Source organism: Salmo salar, chromosome ssa15, assembly GCF_905237065.1.
Source record: "Salmo salar chromosome ssa15, Ssal_v3.1, whole genome shotgun sequence".
NCBI lineage: Eukaryota > Metazoa > Chordata > Actinopteri > Salmoniformes > Salmonidae > Salmo > Salmo salar.
In genome coordinates this window covers 26,560,071-26,583,401 of record NC_059456.1, presented here as the reverse complement: position 1 = coordinate 26,583,401, position 23,331 = coordinate 26,560,071, and the positions used below count along the sequence as shown (strand labels likewise).

Genomic DNA, 23,331 nt, shown 5'->3' with positions numbered 1-23,331 from the left:
TTCGTTTTTCTCTGAATAGAAACACCATAATATTAATCAAATGAATTAAGCCACATTTCTTAAAATCAATCCCATATACTATGTTATTACAAAAAGGTTTTAAATTCTCTGGTAATGCCAATACGGAATACTATCACATGCTTCTCAAAGTTGCCCTCTGGTGGTCAAACTAGCAATAACTTGCAGTAACATAAAAAATGGCTGAAAATGAAATTACGTGCCACAGAATGCTGCAGCAGCACGCAAGGTGTGCCGCAGTATGACACAACTTTTAAAGGAGGAACCACTGCTATCAGCTACTGGCCCACGCTCCAAACCGCCAGGCCTCCAAGATCCCCCCTACAGTTCCCCTGAGACCCCCCCCAAGTCACCATCCCCCAATGCACCAACAACCAACAAAATGAACAAAAGAGAAACATTTTGAAAATCTAAGGAAAACAGAAAACAATGCCAAAACAAAAGCCATCAAGGACAACAAAAAAACATAACAACCGAGTCCGACTTCTTCCTGTGTTTGTAGGATGCCGTTCCCAGTTATCCCAGTAGAATGAGAACTTGTTCGCAACTGGCCTACCTGGTTAAATAAAGGTCTAATAAGAATAAAAATAGAAAAAAAATCACAGCTACAATGCTTACTGGGAGGAACAGGAACCATCTCACTAAAAGGAGAATAAGAGAAAGAGAATGAGTTAACCAATGAGTTCATGAGACATTTTTTTGTCTGTCCATGAAGTGAAACCTATAAAAAGTAATAATGGAATAATATCAACAACGTAGACAACCTAAAGGGACATTACACTTTCAAATAAAAATCTGTCAGATGTTTTCATATCTCTAAAGTAGTCTAATGTCAAACTGAAACCACGTCCAACGAAACCGGTTGTATAGATCAAGCTATCCCATGACATTGTTTGTGTAGATCAAGCTATATGCCTCCACCCCAAATTAATAGAAAAAATAGGCACCGAATAAAACCAAGACAACAGGAAATAAGACAGGGATTATCTTTTCCATTCATTTAGGGTGGAGGCATATAGCTGGATCTACACAAACCATGTCATGGTACGTGGCTTCATCTTTCAGGAATGCAAACTGCTGAGGGCCCAAAAAGGTGACACTGAAATATGCACAAAATCCCTGCTAGGGGGAAATGGAGGTTTTAACAAATTAAACAACAAAAGAATATGATCCACATGATCAGTCTCTGTGTGTAAAATAAAAAGTGTTTAATGTGAACCTAACTCACAGCTAAAAAATGTAAAGAAAGCAATCTAAATGTTATTTGTTGCCTAGACTTTACTGTAAGTCTTGAGAACAATGACAGCCTTTATAATAGAATGCTTGTTACCATGACAGCCTTTATAATAGAATGTTTGTTACCATGACAGCCTTTATAATATAATGCTTGTTACCATGACAGCCTTTATAATAGAATGCTTGTTACCATGACGGCCTTTATAATAGAATGCTTGTTACCATGACAGCCTTTATAATATAATGCTTGTTACCATGACAGCCTTTATAATATAATGCTTGTTACCATGACAGCCTTTATAATAGAATGCTTGTTACCATGACAGCTTTTATAATAGAATGCTTGTTACCATGACGGCCTTTTTAATAGAATGCTTGTTACCGTGACGGCCTTTTTAATAGAATGCTTGTTACCATGACAGCCTTTATAATAGAATGCTTGTGACCACACACACATAAATATTGCACTTGGGAAAAAAACATCTTAAAGTAGTAATATAATGAAACAAACAGGCATTATATTGTTGCTCTATTATAGTGGCCACTATAGTAGACATCGATCAAGTGCACAAGGCTATGTGTTCAAAAATAACGTTCACTGAGTTAAAAAAAATTATAATCCCCCCTCATTAATAATATGACGTGTTACTGTCACGTTCAACACAACAAAAGCAATATCTTTGGGCTACACATTACTACATTGTACACTTTCTGCCTGTAGACATCTGTTCTACAATGTGCCAGCAGAGCATGATACCCTTTGTTGGCATAATTGATCTCTTTCAGGCAGATAGTACACCTGGCATACTCCTTTTATCCACTGTATTGAAAAAATGAGAGAGGGAAAGTGTGCGGTGTTCCTTTCACCTCTCCATCTTAAGCCAGGCCCAGCTCCAGCTACACTTTAACCCTGAATCCACTTGTTTAACAATCCATGACAGCCTTTATAATAGAATGCTTGTTACCATGACAGCCTTTATAATAGAATGTTTGTTACCATGACAGCCTTTATAATAGAATGCTTGTTACCATGACAGCCTTTATAATAGAACGCTTGTTACCATGACGGCCTTTATAATAGAATGCTTGTTACCATGACAGCCGTTATAATAGAATGCTTGTTACCATGACAGCCTTTATAATAGAATGCTTGTTACCATGACAGCCTTTCACCTAGTTCTCACATTCTGAAAATTAACCACATATTTAAGAGGAAAAAAATGTCATTTCACAGATAGTAGTTAGTTCGTTAGCTAGTTAACATTTCACACAGATTGCCAGGGTCCAGTAAGCAACTAACCCGTTGCGTTATAACTTGAGGAACGGTGTTGTGCCGAAAATATCCCCCCTGCCAGAATCCCCCCTTCGCGTAAACGCGTACGCACTCAATTCTTCATTGCTGCGACTTGCTTGAACGCGCACGCACTCAATTCTTCATTGCTGCGACTTGCTTTCTGGTTGAGATTTCTGTTCACGTTAGGCTGCGTTTCATTTGATTTTTATGTCGGTTTGATCGCAGGGGAGGCACTAGTAATGTCTGCAGTTTTCAGTTTGGCTATTTGTTTCAGGTGTATTAGTCTATAAATACATCTCTTTGCCAAAATTAATCTCTCTCATGTCTTATTTGACTAGCAGTTGTTCTGATATATTTAATGCTTACCTACATTTTACTCCATCCTCAATGTTTAATATAACACACATACGTTAATTATTCATTTCGGTTGCCTGTCCTGATGTGATGTTTGTTCTATAGAAAGTATTTGACTCTGATGTGTGCCACAGAAAGTATTTGACTCTAGCCACAAAATGAAGGAAATTAGAAGGGGGGTGGATTTCGGCAAGACTATTTTCTTGCCTGCCGAAATCCCCCCCTTCTATTTTGGGACTGCAAGGCCTGGCACACTTCTGAATCACTTTTGGGTGACCTATCATGGCCTCTGATGTGTGCCACAGGAAGTATTAGACTAGTCACAAAAGGAAGTGGTTATTTCAGCAATAATAGTTTTCAGAGCCCTCTACGGTTCTCTCTACCCATCCCTCAATCCCCCATCCATCCTGCTTTTCCCTCTTATGGCTTTTCCTACATTTAAAAAAAAAAAAACACTTTTTCTGTTTTAGTTTTTAAGAATGTAGGTACAGTAGTAACAATAAAATAATAATAACAATAATAAATCCAGAACCACCACACCAGCAGGTGCAGCCTCCACACCAGCGTCCTCCACCTCCACAGCCTCCACACCAGCGTCCTCCACCTCCTCAGCCACCACACCAGCGTCCTCCACCTCCTCAGCCACCACACCAGCGTCCTCCACCTCCACCACACCAGCGTCCTCCACCTCCACCACACCAGCGTCCTCCACCTCCACCACACCAGCGTCCTCCACCTCCACCACACCAGCGTCCTCCACCTCCACCACACCAGCGTCCTCCACCTCCACCACACCAGCGTCCTCCACCTCCACCACACCAGCGTCCTCCACCTCCACCACACCAGCGTCCTCCACCTCCACCACACCAGCGTCCTCCACCTCCACGCCACCACACCAGCGTCCTCAGCCACCACACCAGTGTCCTCCACCTCCACAGCCACCACACCAGCGTCCTCCACCACACCAGCGTCCTCCACCTCCACAGCCACCACACCAGCGTCCTCAGCCACCACACCAGTGTCCTCCACCTCCTCAGCCACCACACCAACAGCAGCAGCAGCTACTGATATAAACAAAGTTATGTATGTAATCTTGTCAGGTTGATCCATTTATATATCTCAATACACTACAGGTATATTTTTCCAGGTGTTGCAGAGGCTTGGGGAGGAAAAGATGTATATGTGCTGTTGTCTAGAATCGGCCCATATAAAATCTTTTATCAGGATCTCCACAGAACTGATCCAAATATGGAGCTGGAAAGTGAGGTAAGACTGTATTGTACATACAGTATATGTCAACACTATGTGTGTGAGTAATCTGTGTATTTATAAGGAAAATCTAAATTGTTGTTTTTCCATGTAACAGATTTACCTTCATTGTCTTTCTTTTTTTCTGTCAGACCATCAATTCCGGCATGTTCCATCTGGGTGAAATTTTAATAGGCAGTCAACCGAGCAAGCTTTCTACATTGACACCTTTGAAATGACTGACATTTGGGGGAGCAAGAAATCAAAACTTAAGGTTGGTTGGATTATTCTCATAATAATAATGTCATATTGTCATATTGTCATATTTGACATATTTTGAACTCAAGCAACTGTATCCTTGCTCTATTAAATTCCAGATTGATCCAATGATGTACAAGTACATTATTGGCATCATCAATGAACACAACCACTGGACTGTGATAGTAAGCTGCTAAGGCAGTACTAACAACTACATACATAATACAGAATATACATGTGAACACATACACGTGTGTAAAATGTGTGTGCCATATGTGTGTATTTATGTGTGTGTAATATGTGTGAATGTAATATGTGTGTGTAATGTGTGTGTGTCTGTCTAAACTTGAAAGGTTATGCTGCCATCCCAAAAGAGGGCTCTGTTCCTCGACCCAATGGGGCAGTAAGGCTCTGTTCCTCGACCCAATGGGGCAGTAAGGCTGTGTTCCTCGACCCAATGGGGCAGTAAGGCTGTGTTCCTCGACCCAATGGGGCAGTAAGGCTCTGTTCCTCGACCCAATGGGGGTAAGTGCCAGAAAGATAAAAATATGCCAGGGGGTGACAAGGTGAAAACGGCTTTTAATAATTATAATGGAATCAATAGTCTTTGAAATGCTATACTGTTATTAATCTCTATATTGTAATCAATAAAGTGCTTCAAAATGCTGTACTTTTATTAACAGTCTTTCTACTCTGATGGTGAAAATATGAACATATCCAAATATCTTTGTGAGCAGGTACTCAACATCATATCCAAAGCTGTTCTGGCCGTGTTATGAATGATGTGGGCAGGACAACCTAAGCCAATCACCTCCCGCTGCAGAGCATTTTTAACTTTGGTATGGACATTGACCCTCCCCAGCCTATTCAGTCGTCCAAAGTTGGTATTTGTTGTCGGCAGAGAATGCCACGACTTTGTTTTCCAGGTTACATTTTTGGATGACCACCAGGACCTCAGCTGCAATTTCCTCTGCTGTGTCTCCGTTCAATTCAACAAAATCAAGCAGTTTTATTTCCACAGATGTGCTGCCATCATACATCTTACAATATCTGACTACTATTGGCAGCAGCTTTACATGTCCATGATTGGACGCATCAATGGACAGGGACACAAATTCAACCTGGTCTAGGTCCTGTGTTACCAAAGTAGTTGCCCATGGTGCTAACACGTTACTCACTATGGCTTCACATTTTGTCCGAGCACATGTAAATTATGGCTCATAAAGCTTCCTTGTCAGTTGTGCTGTGCAGTCCATAGATCAGTAACTATGATTGTGTCGCATAGTGTGGTATGCAAAGCTACCTTCTGGAAGAATGTGGTGACAGAGTGCACACCAACACGGGCAATCAGAGAGGCTTTATGCTTTTTCGTCTGCTGATGTTCTACCACTGCCGTTCTTCCCCCGCTGCCAATTGGAAAAAGAGGAATTACAAAGGTTGCTGTGAACCATTCTATCGTCTTGACCTGAGCGGAAAATTCTCGGAAATTCTCTCATCATGTTGCCATTAAAATGGCATTTTCCGTTTCTTGGAAAGAACCAACCTCTGTCTGCTCTTCTTCACTCTCCTTGTGTCAATCTTCTTACTCTTAACTTTTTATTCTCTCCAATCTCTCTCCTCTTTTCTTCACTCATCTTCCTTCTCTTTCTTCCTTTCCTACACCTTTCCACCTCACTCTTCTACACTCTCCTTGCTTCACTCTTTTTACTCCCTTCATTTTTCCTTCTCCTTCCTCTCCAATCTTCCTCTCCAATCTGTATTAATACATTTTATCTAATATTAATAATATTAGATAAAATACTTCGGTTAACAGATTCCTATTGCTTGCCTAATTTTTGTATTTTATCTCAAAAACATTGTTTGGAATAATAAATTGGCGGGCTCTGTAATCAAAGCCTAACCTTCCCTCCTCTATCTCATTCATTCATCCAGTCTTCCTCCTCTCCTTCCTATCCACTGCTAATGTTATCCATGAACATTTCTAATTATATTTTCACACTACTTATTATAATGCCAAACCATTAAAATTGTAATTTACAAAAGTATTATCATAATTAATTGTGCATTCATTTAATATAATCATATTTTCAAAATAGCCCATCCACTGCATGTTTACATGTGAAAGTTTTTTAACCTAGCTACCATAACAGTAGCTAGCTAACCTAGCTAGCCTCTCTAGGGTAGGGGGCAGTATTTGCACGGCCAGATAAAAAAACGTACCCGATTTAATCTGGTTCTTACTACTGCCCAGAAACTAGAATATGCATATAATTGTTTGATTTGGATAGAAAACACCCTAAAGTTTCTAAAACTGTTTGAATGGTGTCTGTGAGTATAACAGAACTCATATGGCAGGCAAAAACCTGAGAAGATTCCTTACAGGAAGTGCCCTCTCTGACCATTTCTTGGCCTTCTACACTCTCTTTATTGAAAACTGAGGCTCTCTGCTGTGTGACACTTCCTACGGCTCCCATAGGCTCTCAGAAGGCGGCAAAACGTTGAATGATGCCTTTGCAGGCCATGGCTGAAAAACAGTAGCGCATTTGGATAGTGGTCGATCAGAGAACAATGAGACTGGGGGCGCGTGCACGAGCCGACACCATGTTTTTATTTTTTCGTCTTTGAACGAAAACAGGGTTTCCCGGTCGGAATGTTATCGCTTTTTTACGAGAAAAATCGCATAAAAATTGATTTTAAACAGAGGTTGACATGCTTCGAAGTACGGTAATGGAATATTTAGAATTTTTTTGTCACGAAACGCGTCGGGCGCGTCACCCTTCGCCACCCTTCGGATAGTGTCTTGAACGCACGAACAAAACAGAGGATATTTGAACATAACTATGGATTATTTTGAACCAAACCAACATTTGTTATTGAAGTAGAAGTCCTGGGAGTGCATTCTGACGAAGAACAGCAAAGGTAATCCAATTTTTCTTATAGTAAATCTGAGTTTGGTGAGGGCCAAACTTGGTGGGTGTCAAAATAGCTAGCCCGTGATGGCGAGCTATCTACTCAGAATATTGCAAAATGTGCTTTTGCCGAAAAGCTATTTTAAAATCGGACATAGCGATTGCTTAAAGGAGTTCTGTATCTATAATTCTTAAAATAATTATGTTTTTTGTGAACGTTTATCGTGAGTAATTTAGTAAATTCACCGGAAGTTTGCGGGGAGTATGCTAGTTCTGAACGTCACATGCTAATGTAAAAAACTGTTTTTTGATGTAAATATGAACTTGATTGAACAAAATATGCATGTATTGTATAACATAATGTCCTAGGAGTGTCATCTGATGAAGATCATCAAAGGTTAGTGCTGCATTTAGCTGTGGTTTGGGTTTATGTGACATTATATGCTAGCTTGAAAAATGGGTGTCTGATTATTTCTGGCTGGGTACTCTGCTGACATAATCTAATGTTTTGCTTTCGTTGTAAAGCCTTTTTGAAATCGGACAGTGTGGTTAGATTAACGAGAGTCTTGTCTTTAAAATGGTGTAAAATAGTCATATGTTTGAGAAATTGAAGTAATAGCATTTCTAAGGTATTTGAATATCGCGCCACGGGATTCCACTGGCTGTTGAGTAGGTGGGACGATTTCGTCCCACATACCCTAGAGAGGTTTTAACTAACTTAGTCTACATAGCTAACGTTAGCTAGCATAACCTATTTAAAACCTTATAGAGCAGATCATCCATCTATATATTAAATTGTGACATTAGAACATCACTAGCTAGTATCTCAAACGATTGTAACTTAGCTGGCTTGAAAAGACGCTTGTGGTGATGTTGTGTATTAACTTTGACACTTACTAGCTTCTGGCTGAGCTTTCCCACATCAGTTTTCTCTAAAACTATCGTGAGCAAGTAGTTAGTAGAAGAAGAGTGAATGAAGCTGCTATAGCGAGCAGCCCCCTCTGTTGGCCTAAACAAGCACAACGCGATTGAGACGTCAACCGGTAGACTCTGCTGCCCGAGCCTTCTTGCCAAGTAAAATATTTTACTTTGGGTCTGTTTTTAACGCAGTTAAAAAAGGGGACATTTCCGGGGACAGCTCCAGCCGGGGACAGGCCACCAAAAACGAGGACTGTCCCCGGAAAACGGGGACGTCTGGTCACCCTACCGAAATGTGACTAGTTTGCATCCCTGATCTTTACATTACTCTAGTTTCAAGCTCTGAAAACATCTGACAAAATGTTCATTTATGAGTTAAATGTCCCAATAAGTGCCTCCATGGTCTTTGAATCACCATTAATTTCTCTACGAGGCACACGGCATCTACTGCACAAAAATATCCAACAACAAACGCAAGTGTGTCTGGCTATTTTGCCAAAAAACGTACCTCTTGGGCTGGCAGGGGGTGTCCCGTTCTGAGTAGTGTTCTGCTGTCCTGTGAGAGTCATCGTTACAGTGAAATCAATTGTAAAATAACAAATTCAACTCAGATGTTATATTTTGTCTGTAGAATTAAAAGAGGAAAAGCCAGTGTAGTTCGAGCCCTGAATGTTGATTGGCTGACAGCCGTGGTATATCAGACCGTATACCACGGTATGACAAAACATGTATTTTTACTGCTCTAATTACAACAGTAACCAGTTTATAATAGCAATACCGCACCTCAGGTTTTTATGATATATGGCCAATATACCACAGCTAAGGGCTGTGTCCAGGCACTCTGTGTTGCGTCGCGCATAAGAACAGCCTTTACGTGTGGTATATTGGCCATATACCACACCCCCTTCGGGCCTTATTGCTTAATTCTCATACAAGTAAACAAAACCATGGTGTCATGACCTGAAACAGGGCTCATTCACAGAGTGAGTGCTGCTTTAATGTAATTGTGTTCATTTTGATCTTAAAGGCTAAACTGATAATAGATCAGCACTCTTACTCTGAGGTACTTTGTGAATACGTGTCCAAATTAAAAATCCAGTAAAATCAACCAGGTGGTATTTTTAGTGCAGACCATGTTTAAATGTAAACATGCAGTAAAAAGTACCACCAACCCACTAAGTCTCATTATTCTCAAATTAGGATAGGTAGCACTTTGACACATTTATAAATAGATTTCATACTACCAATAGATTTCATACTACCAATAGTTTTCATACTACCAATAGATTTCATACTACCAATAGATTTCATACTACCAATAGATTTCATACTACCAATAGTTTTCATACTACCAATAGATTTCATACTACCAATAGTTTTCATACTACCAATAGTTTTCATACTACCAATAGATTTCATACTACCAATAGATTTCCAAGCATTAGAATGAATAAGCATTTCTAATGATTTCTATAACCTTTATAAGCATTCATTCTCATTTGTAACCTACTAATTTACTTAACTAAAATGACCAGCTATCTTACTACCTTCAGAATAACTCAGTATGCAGGAGGGCGTGTATTAGAATGACTCTCACTCATCTAGCTTTGGGCATTTGTTTTGGGGAGAAGCAGCACATAGACATGTGGGGAGGAACACAGATACTGCACTCCCACTGTGGAGAGAAAGACTTAACAAACAGCAGTCACCCAGTCAAGGGGGGGGGGTTCTATTGGGTCTGTCCTCCATTACTGTTTTACCTGTGATAAGCATTTATACATGTGTATTTCATCAAAGTTATTTCCTAGGTTATGACAAATGGACACATATAAGACGCATAGCTAATAATGTTTGAAAGAGGTTTGTACCAGGTGTGTCTGTACCAGGTGTCGTGTTGGCAGAAATCTCTCCATCACAGTCAAGGCCTGACAGAGAAAAACAAAGGTTCTGTGGTGTTTTGTGTCATACTTATGCCATACTGTTGTAGATAGCAATGAGGAGATGGACAGGGGGGAAAGAGGAGATGGACAGGCGGGAAAGAGGAGATGGACAGGCGGGGAAAGAGGAGATGGACAGGGGGGAAAGAGGAGATGGACAGGGGTGAAAGAGGAGATGGACAGGGGGAAAAGAGGAGATGGACAGGGGTGAAAGAGGAGATGGACAGGGGGTGAAAGAGGAGATGGACAGGGGGGAAAGAGGAGATGGACAGGGGGAAAGAGGAGATGGACAGGGGGGAAAGAGGAGATGGACAGGGGGGGAAAGAGGAGATGGACAGGGGAGAAAGAGGAGATGGACAGGGGGGAAAGAGGAGATGGACAGGGGGGAAAGAGGAGATGGACAGGGGGAAAGAGGAGATGGACAGGGGGAAAGAGGAGATGGACAGGGGGGAAAGAGGAGATGGACAGGGGGAAAGAGGAGATGGACAGGGGGGAAAGAGGAGATGGACAGGGGGAAAGAGGAGATGGACAGGGGGGAAAGAGGAGATGGACAGGGGGAAAGAGGAGATGGACAGGGGGAAAGAGGAGCTGGACAGGGGGGAAAGAGGAGCTGGACAGGGGGGAAAGAGGAGATGGACAGGGGGGAAAGAGGAGCTGGACAGGCGGGAAAGAGGAGCTGGACAGGGGGGAAAGAGGAGATGGACAGGGGGGAAAGAGGAGCTGGACAGGGGAGAAAGAGGAGCTGGACAGGGGGGAAAGAGGAGCTGGACAGGGGGGAAAGAGGAGATGGACAGGGGGGAAAGAGGAGATGGACAGGCGGGAAAGAGAAAGGAGAGTATAATCACTCCTGAAGAAAAAGAGAGAAAGGGAAGTTGGGAGAAATAAAATGTAACTGATGAAGTGCTGATGATGCATAGGAAGACATTGAGCGTTGTAATAAAATGAAAAACTGAACTTAGGCATAGAACTGTCTAGTCAGTGTAAGTAGTCTATTATGTTGAGGAGCCTATTATCTTTTACTCACTGGATTGATTGCTGGCACATTCACCATCGCTGTTCCCTGAAACAAAAAATAGATTTGAATTAATATTTTTTCACACAACACACATAGACTAATTAGTCCTCACCATAATGCGTGCCGTCACATCTCAATGTTGTTTTCTCGTCCCACTTCAACCACGCCTGGTCGTCTTTAATGTAAACACAGCAGCCCTCCGAGCTTTTCAGTCCTGTCCCGCACACTTCCTCTTGGCTCAAAACAAGACACCATTTCACCTCCTCTATTGGAAACCCTGGTTGTCCTGTATCTGCAAGCTGCTGTAAGAGAGAGACAGAGAGACACAGACGATTGACCATTGTGTCAGTTTGAGACAGGTATGTACCATGATTGAGTCTGTCTGAATAGGAGCTGATCATGGACTTCAGGAGGAAGAGTGGAGAGCACGCCTCATCCACATCAACGGGGCTGTAGTGGAGCGTGTCGAGAGCTTCAAGTTCCTTGGTGTCGACATCACTAAGGACTTAACATTGTCCATACTGTGACGGCCCTGAATTTTTTTGAACCGTCTCGGAGCTTCTCCTTCCAATAGGGCACGTTCCCTTTAATTCCCAATTAAATAGCCAGCATTAGCTGCGCAAAAGTGGGGTTGTGATGGAGACGTGAATGAGGATGTGGTCAACCCTCAGTTCTGAAGCTTCTCTCTTCCGTTTGTTTTGTTGCATTTAAAAGTGTGCTTTGTAGCCTAATAGCAAGTTTACCCAGGATCGGATCCACTCTTTGCGTTCATGGACTACACCTCTCTATTGTTCTTTGTGGCCTTTTCTCTGCTGGAGATCTGTCGGCGGATTGGCTTGTCTGACTGACCGACTGACTACAACCTTTTTGTATACAGTATTTCATTTGTTTTGGTGTGATGTATACCGTGATGATTTATGTTGTAAGTGAGGACGTATTAAGATTTGATAAGCTTTATAGTTGTGTGGTAAAATATTTCTTATTTTGATTGTATGATTGATACTGGGTTTACGCTACACTTGTATGAACGGACAAACATTGCGTGACTAAGGTCACTTGAGTTCCCTGAACTTCTTTACCGGGTTGGACTCTTTTTAGGCCCGAGGTACAGGACATTTCTGGATGAACCAGAGCTCATTATTTGTTATATTGTTATGTGTGTGTGATCATTTATGTTGGTAATACAACACATGCAAAATAATACAGTTGTTTTTGAAGTTCTTTCCAATGTTTTAAGGGTTTATGAAAAGTGTATTTCCATCCTGACTTTTACATAAGTCCTTTGTATTGGTGTAGACTTGACGGACCAGAAGGGACTCATTCCCTCACAAACCAAAAGGAGAAACCAATATTTTCTCTGGTAAGCACAACCTACCTGGCACCCCTATAAACGATAACCTCAAGTCAAAACCGTTACAATACACACACCCGCTCGACAACACCTCTTCCCACGCAGAAGGCTGAAAAGATTTGGCATGGGCCCTCAGATCCTCAAAAAGTTCTACAGTTGCGCCATCGAGAGCATCTTGACTGGCTGCATCACTGCTTGGTATGGTAAACGCACCGCCCTCGACCACAAAGCACTACAGAGGAAAGCCCGAAAAATTGCCAAAGACTTCAGTCACCCAAGCCATGTATATGCTTAGAATGATGTCTTGTAATGCTTGTTAATTCTTTGAAACTCAAGCTTTATGTCTTGTATGTGAATCCATTCATTTTACAAAGTCATTATATAATACTTGCTTTGATATTTGCTTCTCATGACCATTCCTTGATACATACAATATGATACCATAAATACCTCACATGCGACTCACAATAAAGACTAAGCAATTATTAGACTATTAAAATGTTTATCTGACCTCAAAGATAATTAGCAATATGCAAAATACAAAAATTCCCAATCAGGCGCTCATACCGTCACGGTCACCTAATCATCCCTAGCGTACAATTGACTCATTCATCGCCCTCCTCTCCCCTGTAATTATTCCCCAGGTCGTTGCTGTAAATGATAACGTGTTCTCAGTCAACTTACCTGGTAAAATAAGGGTACAAAAATAAAAAATGGTTTAGCCACGTGCTATCAAGTATTGAGTTTAGCTGGCTAAGATCAAGGAATGGTCATGAGAAGCGAATATCAAAGGAGGTATTATATCATAACTTTGTTAAATGAATGGATTCACATACAAGACATAAAGCTAGAGGATAAGAGAACAAGGGTATTTTTTACATTTGTAACATCTGAAGGTATAACCTTCTCCACCCAAAACCAACGACCAGTTAAACGATACCAAGTTTACAGTGTAACCTGACCTCCAAGGCCCAATCTCCACAGGGTGTCACGGCATCTAAGGGCTTGTGTGGGGGATGAGAACAATGTAAAGAAAAATACAGATTTCCTGAGAAGACAATAAAACCTCTTTGCCTATAGTAATTCAGAGTTCCCTCTGTCCAGATACAAATTACTACAGAGATCATACAACCATATACAGTTGAAGTCGGAAATTCCATACACTTAGGTTGGAGTCATTAAAACTCGTTTCATCACATTCCCAGTGGGTCAGAACTTTACATACGCTTAATTAGTATTTGGTAGCATTGCCTTTGAATCGTTTAACTTGAGTAGCCTTCCAATTGCTTCCCACAATAAGTTGGGTGAATTTTGGCCCATTCCTCCTGACAGAGCTGGTGTAACTGAGTCAGGTTTGTAGGCCTCCTTGCTGGCACACGCTTTTTCATTTCTGCCCACAAATTTTCTATGGGATTGAGGTCAGGGCTTTGTGATGGCCACTCCAATACCTTGACTTTGTTGTCCTTAAGCCATTTTGCCACAACTTTGGAAGTATGCTTGGGGTCATTGTCCATTTGGAAGACCCATTTGCGACCAAGCTTTAACTTCCTGACTGATGTCTTGAGATGTTGCTTCAATATATCCACATAATTTTCATTCCTCATGACGCCATCTATTTTGTGAAGTGCACCAGTCCCTCCTGCAAAGCACCCCCACAACATGATGCTGCCACCCCCATGCTTCACGGTTGGGATGGTGTTCTTCGGCTTGCAAGCCTCCCCCTTTTTCTCCATAAAGTACGATCTTTGTCCCCATGTGCAGTTGCAAACCGTAGTCTGGCTTTTATATGGTGGTTTGGGATTCCTTGCTGAGCAGCCTTTCAGGTTATGTCGACATAGGACTCATTTTACTGTGGATATAAATACTTTTGTACCTGTTACCTCCAGCATCTTCACAAGGTCCTTTGCTGTTGTTCTGGGATTGATTTGCACTTTTCGTACCAAAGTACGTTCATCTCTAGAAGACAGAACACTTCTCCTTCCTGAGCGGTATGACGGCTGCGTGGTCCCATGGTGTTCATACTTGCGTACTATTGTTTGTAAAGATGAATGTGGGACCTTCAGGCGTTTGTAAATTGCTCCCAAGGATGAACCAGACTTGTGGAGGTCTACAATTTGTTTTCTGAGGTCTTGGCTGATTTCTTTTGACTTTCCCATGATGTCAAGCAAAGAGGCACTGAGTTTGAAGATAGGCCTTGAAGTACACCTCCAATTGACTCAAATGATGTCAATTAGCCTATCAGAAGCTTCTAAAGCCATGACATCATTTTCAAGAATTTTCCAAGCTGTTTAAAGGCACAGTCAACTTAGTGTATGTAAACTTCTGACCCCTTGGAATTGTGATACAGTGAATTACAAGTGAAATAATCTGTCTGTAAACAATTGTTGGAAAAATTACTTGTGTCATACACAAAGTAGATGTCCTAACCGACTTGCCAAAACTATAGTTTGTTAACAAGAAATTTGGGGAGTGGTTGAAAAACAAGTTTTAATGACTCCAACCTAAGTGTAAGTAAACTTCCGACTTGAACTGTACATATGGACAGAACCAAAACAAATCATCAAATGATTCTGTCTCTTCGCAGCACAATCTGCAGAGCTGGGATGGCTGTATACCCCACATATAAAACATTCTGTTGGTTGCAAAAATTTTGTATAATAATTTAAATCCAACGTTGTTTTGTGTATCAGTTCATAATCCATGTGACATTGAAAATCTCTTCCCAACTATATTGCAAACTATATGGCACAGCTGTCAATTTTGTTCTTTAATTCAGGACCAACAGACAAGCTCCTTACTCTCTCCCCCTTCCACTTGCCTCTTCCATTTTTGCGGTAATGCTACAATTACTTGGTTGTAATTTTGAGCAGAGCAGATATTTCCATATATTTTTGTTAGCTACACTCCACCAGTCCTATTTATCATATATTTTACAAAGATTATACCGTTTTTAAAAAGAAAATCCCAAAATATTTGTTTTTTATCAATTACTATATTTGAGTTCAACCATAATATTTGTTTTGTCTTTTCTGGTAGATTAAACTAAAATTGCAACCAACTTTCTATGGTTTGTTTTAAAAATAGCGATATTTTGGAGATTATTTCATTTTCAAATAACCAAATGTAAGAGGTTGTAAGCTGAATAAAGGGAAAAAGGCCATTCTTGAACGTAGGGTGAGACATTCTTACTAATCTGCTAGAGAACCAGTTCAGATTTAAGTATAACAGGTATTCTTCTTTCCATGCAAGATCTTATTTATTTTTGCTAACTTTCTATTAAAATGTATTGTAGTGAGATGATTTCTTTCGGGATATGAATACAGAGTATATCCACTTCACCGTCAGACCATTTTATTGGTAATGTATACGGTAATGTAAAAGTTTAATTTTTTAGTGATCCAACACGTCAATAGTATAATTATCATCATTTGGTTGTAATCCAGAGGTTAGAAAAATGATCTGGATCCTCTATGAGGCTGTGGAGGTCAGCGTACAATGACCTCTGTTTATAAGCCCTGGATTTCTAGCCCCTTCATATTATTGTTGGATCTGATTTTAATAGCTAACATTCCGATGGCCATAATAAATAGATACAGTGCATTCAGAAAGTATTCAGACCCCTTCACTTTTTGTTACGTTACAGACTTATATCTTATATCTAAAATGTATTCAATTGTTTTTTCCCTCATCAATCTACACACAATACTCCATAATGCCAAAGCAAAAACAGGTTTAGAAATTTTTGTAAATGTATAAAATATGAAAAACTGAAATATGCACTGTGGCAGACAGCAGGGAGAATTGATAGGAGTGGTTATTGAGGGAAGATATCTTGCAGCCCTCTGGCTCCATCCCCCAAGCCTTATATGGATTTCCTGCCCCAACGAGACAAGGCTGTGATGCGTTAAGCCAGGGAGTGCTTGTGGATAAAGGAGGAGGCAGCCTGCACAAAGGGGCAGAGTGGGAGAGAACCAAGAGTGCTAGGAAGAGTGAGAGAAGCGAGAACATTATCTGTGTGATTACCCGTTGTGACCTGGACTGTAGGGTTATCCCCCGTTTGTACCGGACCGGATTGGCTGAGGACCCGAGTGTGAGGATTACCCCTGGAAAACAGAACGGACAACGAGAACAGCTTGTGGACTGTGAGGTGATTGGTGCATTTCCCCCTCTTCCCCAGTGTACCAAAACCCCTAATAAACTTCCCATTTGCATTCTATTTGTGATACTGGTGCATGTTTTGTTACTGAACTTGGTGACGTGGAACACCCCACACCCTTGAGCCTGCTACACCACCAACCACCAATACTCTTTCTAGAGCTGGCCGCCCGGCCAAACTGAGCAATCGGTGAAGGGCCTTGGTCAGGGAGGTGACCAAGAACCTGATGATCAATCTGACAGCACTCCAGAGTCCCTCTATGGATAAAGGAGAACCTTCCAGAAGGACAACCATCTCTGCAGCACTCCACCAATCAGGCCTTTATGGTAGAGTGGCAAGATAGAAGCCACTCAGTAAAAAGATACATATCAGCCCGCTTGGAGTTTGCCAAAAGGCACCTAAAGGACTCTGACCATGAGAAACAAGATTCTCTGGTCTGATGAAACCAAGAACGAACTCTTTGGCCTGAATGCGAAGCGTCACGTCTGGAAGAAACCTGGCACCATCCCTACGGTGAAGCATGGTGGTGGCAGCATCATGCTGTGGTTAAGTTTTTCAGCGGCAGGAACTGGGAGACTAGTCAGGATGAAGGGAAAGATGAACGGCGCAAAGTACAGAGAGATCCTTGATGATAACCTGCTCCAGAGCACTCAGGACCTCAGACTGGGGCGAAGGTTCACCTTCCAACAGGACAACGACCCTAAGCACACAGCCAAGACAATGCAGGAGTAGCTTCGGGACAGGTCTCTAAATGTCCTTGAGTGGATCCGCCAGAGCCAGGGCTTGAACCCAATCTAACATCTCTGGAGACCTGAAAATATCTGTGCAGTGACGCTCCCCATCCAACCTCACAAAGATTGAGAAGAATAGGAGAAACTCCTGAAATACAGGTGTGCCAAGCTTATAGCATCATACCCAAGACTCGAGGCTGTAATTGCTGCCAAAGGTGCTTCAACCAAGTACTGTGTAAAGGGTCTGAATACTTATGTAAAATGTGATATCAGATTGATTTTTTTATAAATTGGCAAACATTTCAAAAAAAAATATGTTGCTTCGTCATTATGGGGTATTGTGTGTAGATTGATGAGGATTTGTATTTATTTACTCCATTTTAGAATAAGGCTGTGACGTACAAAATGTGGAAAAAGTCAAGGGGTCTGAATACTTTCCAAATGCACTGTATATATGTCAAAAACAAATCTTGCATATCTTCATTTATTTCCACTATTAACAAATAATATGTGTAATAATGTAGGCAGTTCATATGAAGGATTGTTAACTTTAACCCGTTCAGCCATTACAAAAATGACATTTTTGGCAAGGAATTATTATTTTGTCAAACAATTATTGTGATTCTTCTTGTATTGTCCCTAAAATATTTACCCCATAGCAACACACACACTCATTAGGGGAAGGGTTAGCTAAAAGGGTTAAGATTAGGGGAAGGGTTAGCTAACATGCTAAGTAATTGCAAAGTAGCTAAAAAGTACTATCACAGTGCTAAGTCATACCGGACGGATTTCTGCCTACTTGAACGCCAATAACTCAGATACACATGAAAATATTAAATGACCAAGGAAATCTATAAAACATCACTCAGAGATAAACAAAAACATTCAAAATGGGTGAACCTTTCCTTGTAAGTAAACATCTGTCTTATGTAACCATACCCAATGTGTGTGCATTACATAAGTATTCAGACCCTTTACTCAGTACTTTGTTGAAGCACCTTTGGCAGCAATTACAGCCGCGAGTCTTCTTGGGTATGATGCTATAAGCTTGGCACTAATGATGCACCGATATGACATATTTGGCCTATACCGACATACCGACCGATATAATTTTAGCGGACTTTTAAGTATTCTAGTACAGTTAAATATTTAACACACACACACATGGACGCAGAGGTCTAAGGCACTGCACCTCAGTGCAAGAGGCGTCACTACATTCCCTGGTTCGAATCCAGGCCGCATCACATCCGGCCGTGATTGGGAGTCCCATAGGGCGGCGCACAATTGGCCCAGCGTCATCCAGGTTTGGCCGGGGTAGATCGTCATTGTAAATAAGAATTTGTTCTTAACTGACTTGCCTAGTTAAATAAAGGTTACACACACCCGCACACCACACTGACCAAAAAGTTATTTTCCCCATTACCAGTAAAACATAATCAAAACCTATTTCATTCACTCACTTGCTGTGCTGTTTCGTTGTTCATTTGTTCAATAGTTTCATTCTCAACCAGGAAACACCGTTTGGGTCTTTGCGTGTCAAAAAATATACTATTTAACACTATCTGACGTGTCAGATAAGCTTGTTGACCAATCAGGACCTGAATATGACTGCACATCACATAATAATTGAACGCGTTCATAATTTTTTTTACTTATTACACATTGATTACACTATCACTCGTATTTCATATGTCACAATGATTCATCGATACGTATGCTATGATGCTGTTAAAGTTGTCTCGCGCACCTACAGTGCTGGTCATTAAAAAAAGCTAGCTATCATGGATGCAAACAATGTTCTTCCCCAAAAACATAGCAAGATGACATGATTTGTTTCAGTAGCTATAGTTAACTAGGTAACTATATAGCTAGGTCTCATCTAAAATAACCCTAATTTATAAGACAGTTCTTAATTGATTAATGGTGGACGGACCCATCTTGTGAAGCTAACCACAATAAGGATTAGCCACAATAGTGGACTTTGCTGTTAGCCTTCAAATAAAAGTATGGCATAATTCTACTATTTGTATTCATTTGCATCACTGTCAATGACATACTTTTATTTTGAAGGCAAACCGCAAATTCCACTATTGTGCCTAATCCTTATTGTGGCTAGCTTCACAACACATAACCCAGTGAGGTCGAGCCTCACTAGTCAGATGAAGCTAGCTGGCTGCTTATAACATTAGCTTTGGGCAACAGGGTTAAGTAGCTGGCTAGCTATTGCTTTTCATGAACTGAAATTAAATTTCAATAGGCGAACAACAAGTGGCAACCTAGCTAATACTTACTCACGAGGATTCCTAAATCATTGCTAAGAATAAAGAAAATGACTGCAGTATTTACTGGTCATTGTTTTCCGGCTGGTTGTATTGGTGCTAGCTAGGTACCAAGCTAAAGCTAGCTACCCCAGAAGTTGCGGTCGAACAAATTATGTTACAGGGCTCTTTCTGGACCACTCAAGGACATTCAGAGATTTGTCCCAAAGCCACTCCTGCATTATCTTGGCTGTGTGCTTAGAGTCGTTGTTCTGTTGGACGGTGAACCTTCACCCCAGTCTGAGGTCCTGAGCACTCTGGAGCAGGTTTACATCAAGGAACTCTCTGTACTTTGCTCCGTTCATCTTTCCCTTGATCCTGACTAGTCTCCCAGTCCCCACAGCATGATGCTGCCACCACCATGCTTCACCGTAGGGATGGTGCCAGGTTTCCTCCAGACGTGACGCTTGGCATTCAGGCCAAAGAGTTCAATCGTGGTTTCATCAGACCAGAGAATCTTGTTTCTCATGGCCGGAGAGTCCTTTAGGTGCCTTTTGGCAAACTCCAAGCTGACATTTTACTGAGGAGTGGCTTCTGTCTGGCCACTGCCATAAAGGCCTGATTGGTGGAGTGCTGCATAGATGGTTGTCTTTCTGGAAAGTTCTCCCATCTCCACAGAGGAATTCTGGAGCTCTCTGAGTGACCATCTGGTTCTTGGTCAACTCCCTGACCAAGGCCCTTCTCCCCCGATTGCTCAGTTTGGCCAGCTATAGGAAGAGTCTTGGTGGTTCCAACCTTCTTCCATTTAAGAATGAGTACAAGAATGGAGGCCACTGTGTTCTTGGGGACCTTCAATGCTGCAGAAATGTTTTGGCACCCTTCCCCAGATCTATGCCTCGACACAATCTTGTCTCGTAGCTCTACAGACAATTCCTTCGACCTCATGGCTTGGTTTTTGCTCTGACATGCACTGTCAACAGTGGGACCTTATATACACAGGTGTGTGTGCCTTTCCAAATCATGTCCAATCAATTGAATTGACCACAGGTGGACTCCAATCTAGTTGTAGATACATCTCAAGGATGATCAATGGAAACAGGATCCACCTGAGCTCAATTTCGAGTCTCATAGCAAAGGGTCTGAATACTTATGTAAATAAGGTATTTCTGTTTTTAATATTTAATTAATTAGCAAAAATGTAAAAAAAATCTATTTTCGCTTTGTCATTATGGGGTATTGTATTGTAGATGGATTAAAAACACAATTTTCTTCATCAATTTTAGATTAAGGCTGTAACGTAACAACATGTGGAAAAGGGGAAGGGGTCTGAATACTTTCCGAATGCACAGTATCATAATAATTTGAGTGTCCCGGATTTACATTTACTATGTTACGTCTAGTCTACGAGACCAGGCTGAGCCACATTAAGGGGATGGGAGTGGGGTTAGAGGTTAAACCCAGGACAGCTTTTAGGGAAACACTTGTGACCTTCTGTCGTTGCGTTTAACCATGGAAGAAGTGTAGCCAGCAGTTAAAGCTTAAATTGAACTGCGTAGGTAGACCTACTCTGTCTGAGGTGGAAAGGTGGGCCTAACTTTTGAAAGTGCCATGCTGTAATAGACAAAAACGAACCATATTTTGTAAGTAGAGCCCGCATTGAGTATTTCCCTCCCCACTTTAGCTGAGTCAGGTAGAAACGTTCTCTCTACAAGACAATATGTATCCCAAGGGCATAGCCAGATTTTTTGGGGGGATAGGCCTAGAAAAATGTGGATAGGCATTATTTCTACTTATTTATTTATTTATTTTGTGACGTGCACCGTATATTATTTCTTCAGTCAATCGTTTTATACTAGTGCATAGTACTTGGAGCAAACTCATTACATACACAGATAATTACCTATCCCAGCATATTAAAACAAGACAGTAACTTTAGACCAGTTGCCAACAACATAAAACTCATCTTCAGACGCACTTTAATCTCGATGGGCAAACAAGCCTATATTTGATGTTACAATTTATTCCACGGCAAGCAGTAGTACTATAAAATGGTACCTTACCTTTAGTAGACGTATCATAAGGCATGACTTACATCACAAGGTGCAGACAGCGAAGCTTTTAGTTGAATATGGTGATGATTTCATCATAATCCAATGTATCTGTCAGTTTATTAAAGCAAGCACACGCGTCGGGGTCGGGACCGAGGCTAACTTACTCCGTAAAATTCCTGTAAAGAGATCAAGGAAGGACATAAAAATCTTACCGTCAGGGTTGCCCAAAACACACGTGGCTACATAATACAATAGGCAGAGTATTAATATTAAAGGCTTGTTGACATCCATATGTACAAACATATTAAGTAACTAGAGAAACAGTGCTCAAACTTTTCCGCGTCTATCACTGAGTACAGGTTGAAAAACCCCTCAGCGGTTTCTACGAGAGGATGAGCGGAAGTGCCTGTTTAAACGTCAGTGTTGAACAAACAAGCTGTGTCACGGAGTGAAGCAGCGTTTCCCATTCATTTCCTGAAAACGGTGAGAAACGAGGCTAAGAACCATGTACTCTACCTTGACAAATAATGGTGCAGTTCAGTAATGAATGTCTTTGAGATAATTTTTCAATCATATCCAATACCAGGAGTATCAAATTCCACTATTTGAATGATGCAGTGTCTGCATGTATGTATTACAATTATACACTTCAACAGTGACTCATTACTCCTGACAGAGCTAGTGTAACTGAGTCAGGTTTGTAGGCCTCCTTGCTCGCACACGCTTTTTCAGTTCTGCCCACAAATTTTCTATAGGATTGAGGTCAGGGCTTTGTGATGGCAATGCCAATACCTTGACTTTGTTGTCCTTAAGCCACTTTGCCACAACTTTGGAAGTATGCTTGGGGTCATTGTCCATTTGGAAGACCCATTTGCGACCAAGCTTTAACTTCCTGACTGATGTCTTGAGATGTTGCTTCAATATATACACATCATTTTCCTACCTCATGATGCCATCTATTTTGTGAAGTGCACCAGTCCCTCCTGCAGCAAAGCACCCACAACATGATGCTACCACCCCCATACTTCACGGTTGGGATGGTGTTCTTCAGCTTGCAAGTTTCCCCCTTTTTCCTCCAAACATAACGATGGTCATTATGGCCAAACAGTTCTATTTTTGTTTCATCAGACCAGAGGTTATTTCTCCAAAAAGTATTATCTTTGTCCCCATGTGCAGTTGCAAACTGTAGTCTGGCTTTTTTATGGCGGTTTTGGAGCAGTTGGCTTCTTCCTTGCTGAGCAGGCTTTCAGGTTATGTTGATATAGGACTCGTTTTACTGTGGATATAGATACTTTTGTACCTGTTTCCTCCAGAACGTGGTACCTTCAGGCATTTGGAAATTGCTCCCATGGATGAACAAGACTTGTGGAGGTCTACAATTTGTTTTCTGAGGTCTTAGCTGATTTCTTTTGATTTTCCCATGATGTCAAGCAAAGAGCTCAATGTGCAGTTCAAACATGCGTCTTACCTTAATTCGCCACGAAATCCCTAGTTTCAAATCAACAATTTTTTTAGAAGCTGTTCTGCACCCTTTTTCATACATTTTCCCCACGTAGGCCAGCCGCCTAGCAATTCGAGTTCAACCAATGAGCATCAG

At 41.3% G+C, this 23,331-nt stretch overlaps 1 protein-coding gene across 4 annotated transcripts; it reads right to left on the bottom strand.

The window, feature by feature from the left end:
- Positions 1–376: 376 nt before the first annotated feature.
- On the bottom strand, positions 377–22,144 carry LOC106571143 (uncharacterized). Of its 4 annotated transcripts, none has more exons than XR_001320855.2 (6): positions 21,947–22,144; positions 11,300–11,489; positions 11,197–11,232; positions 10,104–10,160; positions 8,744–8,791; positions 377–659 (listed from the first exon to the last, which is right to left on the bottom strand). XR_001320855.2 is itself a non-coding variant. In XM_045695588.1 (6 exons), the coding sequence occupies exons 1-6, from the start codon at positions 21,759–21,761 to the stop codon at positions 571–573; spliced, it is 438 nt and encodes a 145-aa protein (XP_045551544.1). In that variant the 5' UTR covers positions 21,762–22,137; the 3' UTR covers positions 377–570. The 4 variants fall into 4 exon arrangements, 3 of the variants coding, with proteins under 3 accessions (XP_045551544.1, XP_013999340.2, XP_045551543.1); XM_045695588.1 differs by having other exon boundaries at positions 21,744–22,137; XM_014143865.2 differs by lacking the exon at positions 21,947–22,144 and adding an exon at positions 16,562–17,025.
- Between the last annotated feature and the right edge of the window lie 1,187 nt (positions 22,145–23,331).

What these genes read in the sequence shown, in the direction of transcription:
- LOC106571143 (XM_014143865.2), bottom strand. Translation starts at nt 16,750, where the DNA reads ATGCAAATGGGAAGTTTATTAGGGGTTTTGGTACACTGGGGAAGAGGG. An exon ending in TACAGTCCAGGTCACAACGG is followed by an intron (nt 11,490 to 16,561) that starts GTAATCACACAG and finishes TCTCTCTTACAG; the next exon opens with CAGCTTGCAGATACAGGACA. An exon ending in ACCTGGTACAGACACACCTG is followed by an intron (nt 8,792 to 10,103) that starts GTACAAACCTCT and finishes TGACTCTCACAG; the next exon opens with GACAGCAGAACACTACTCAG.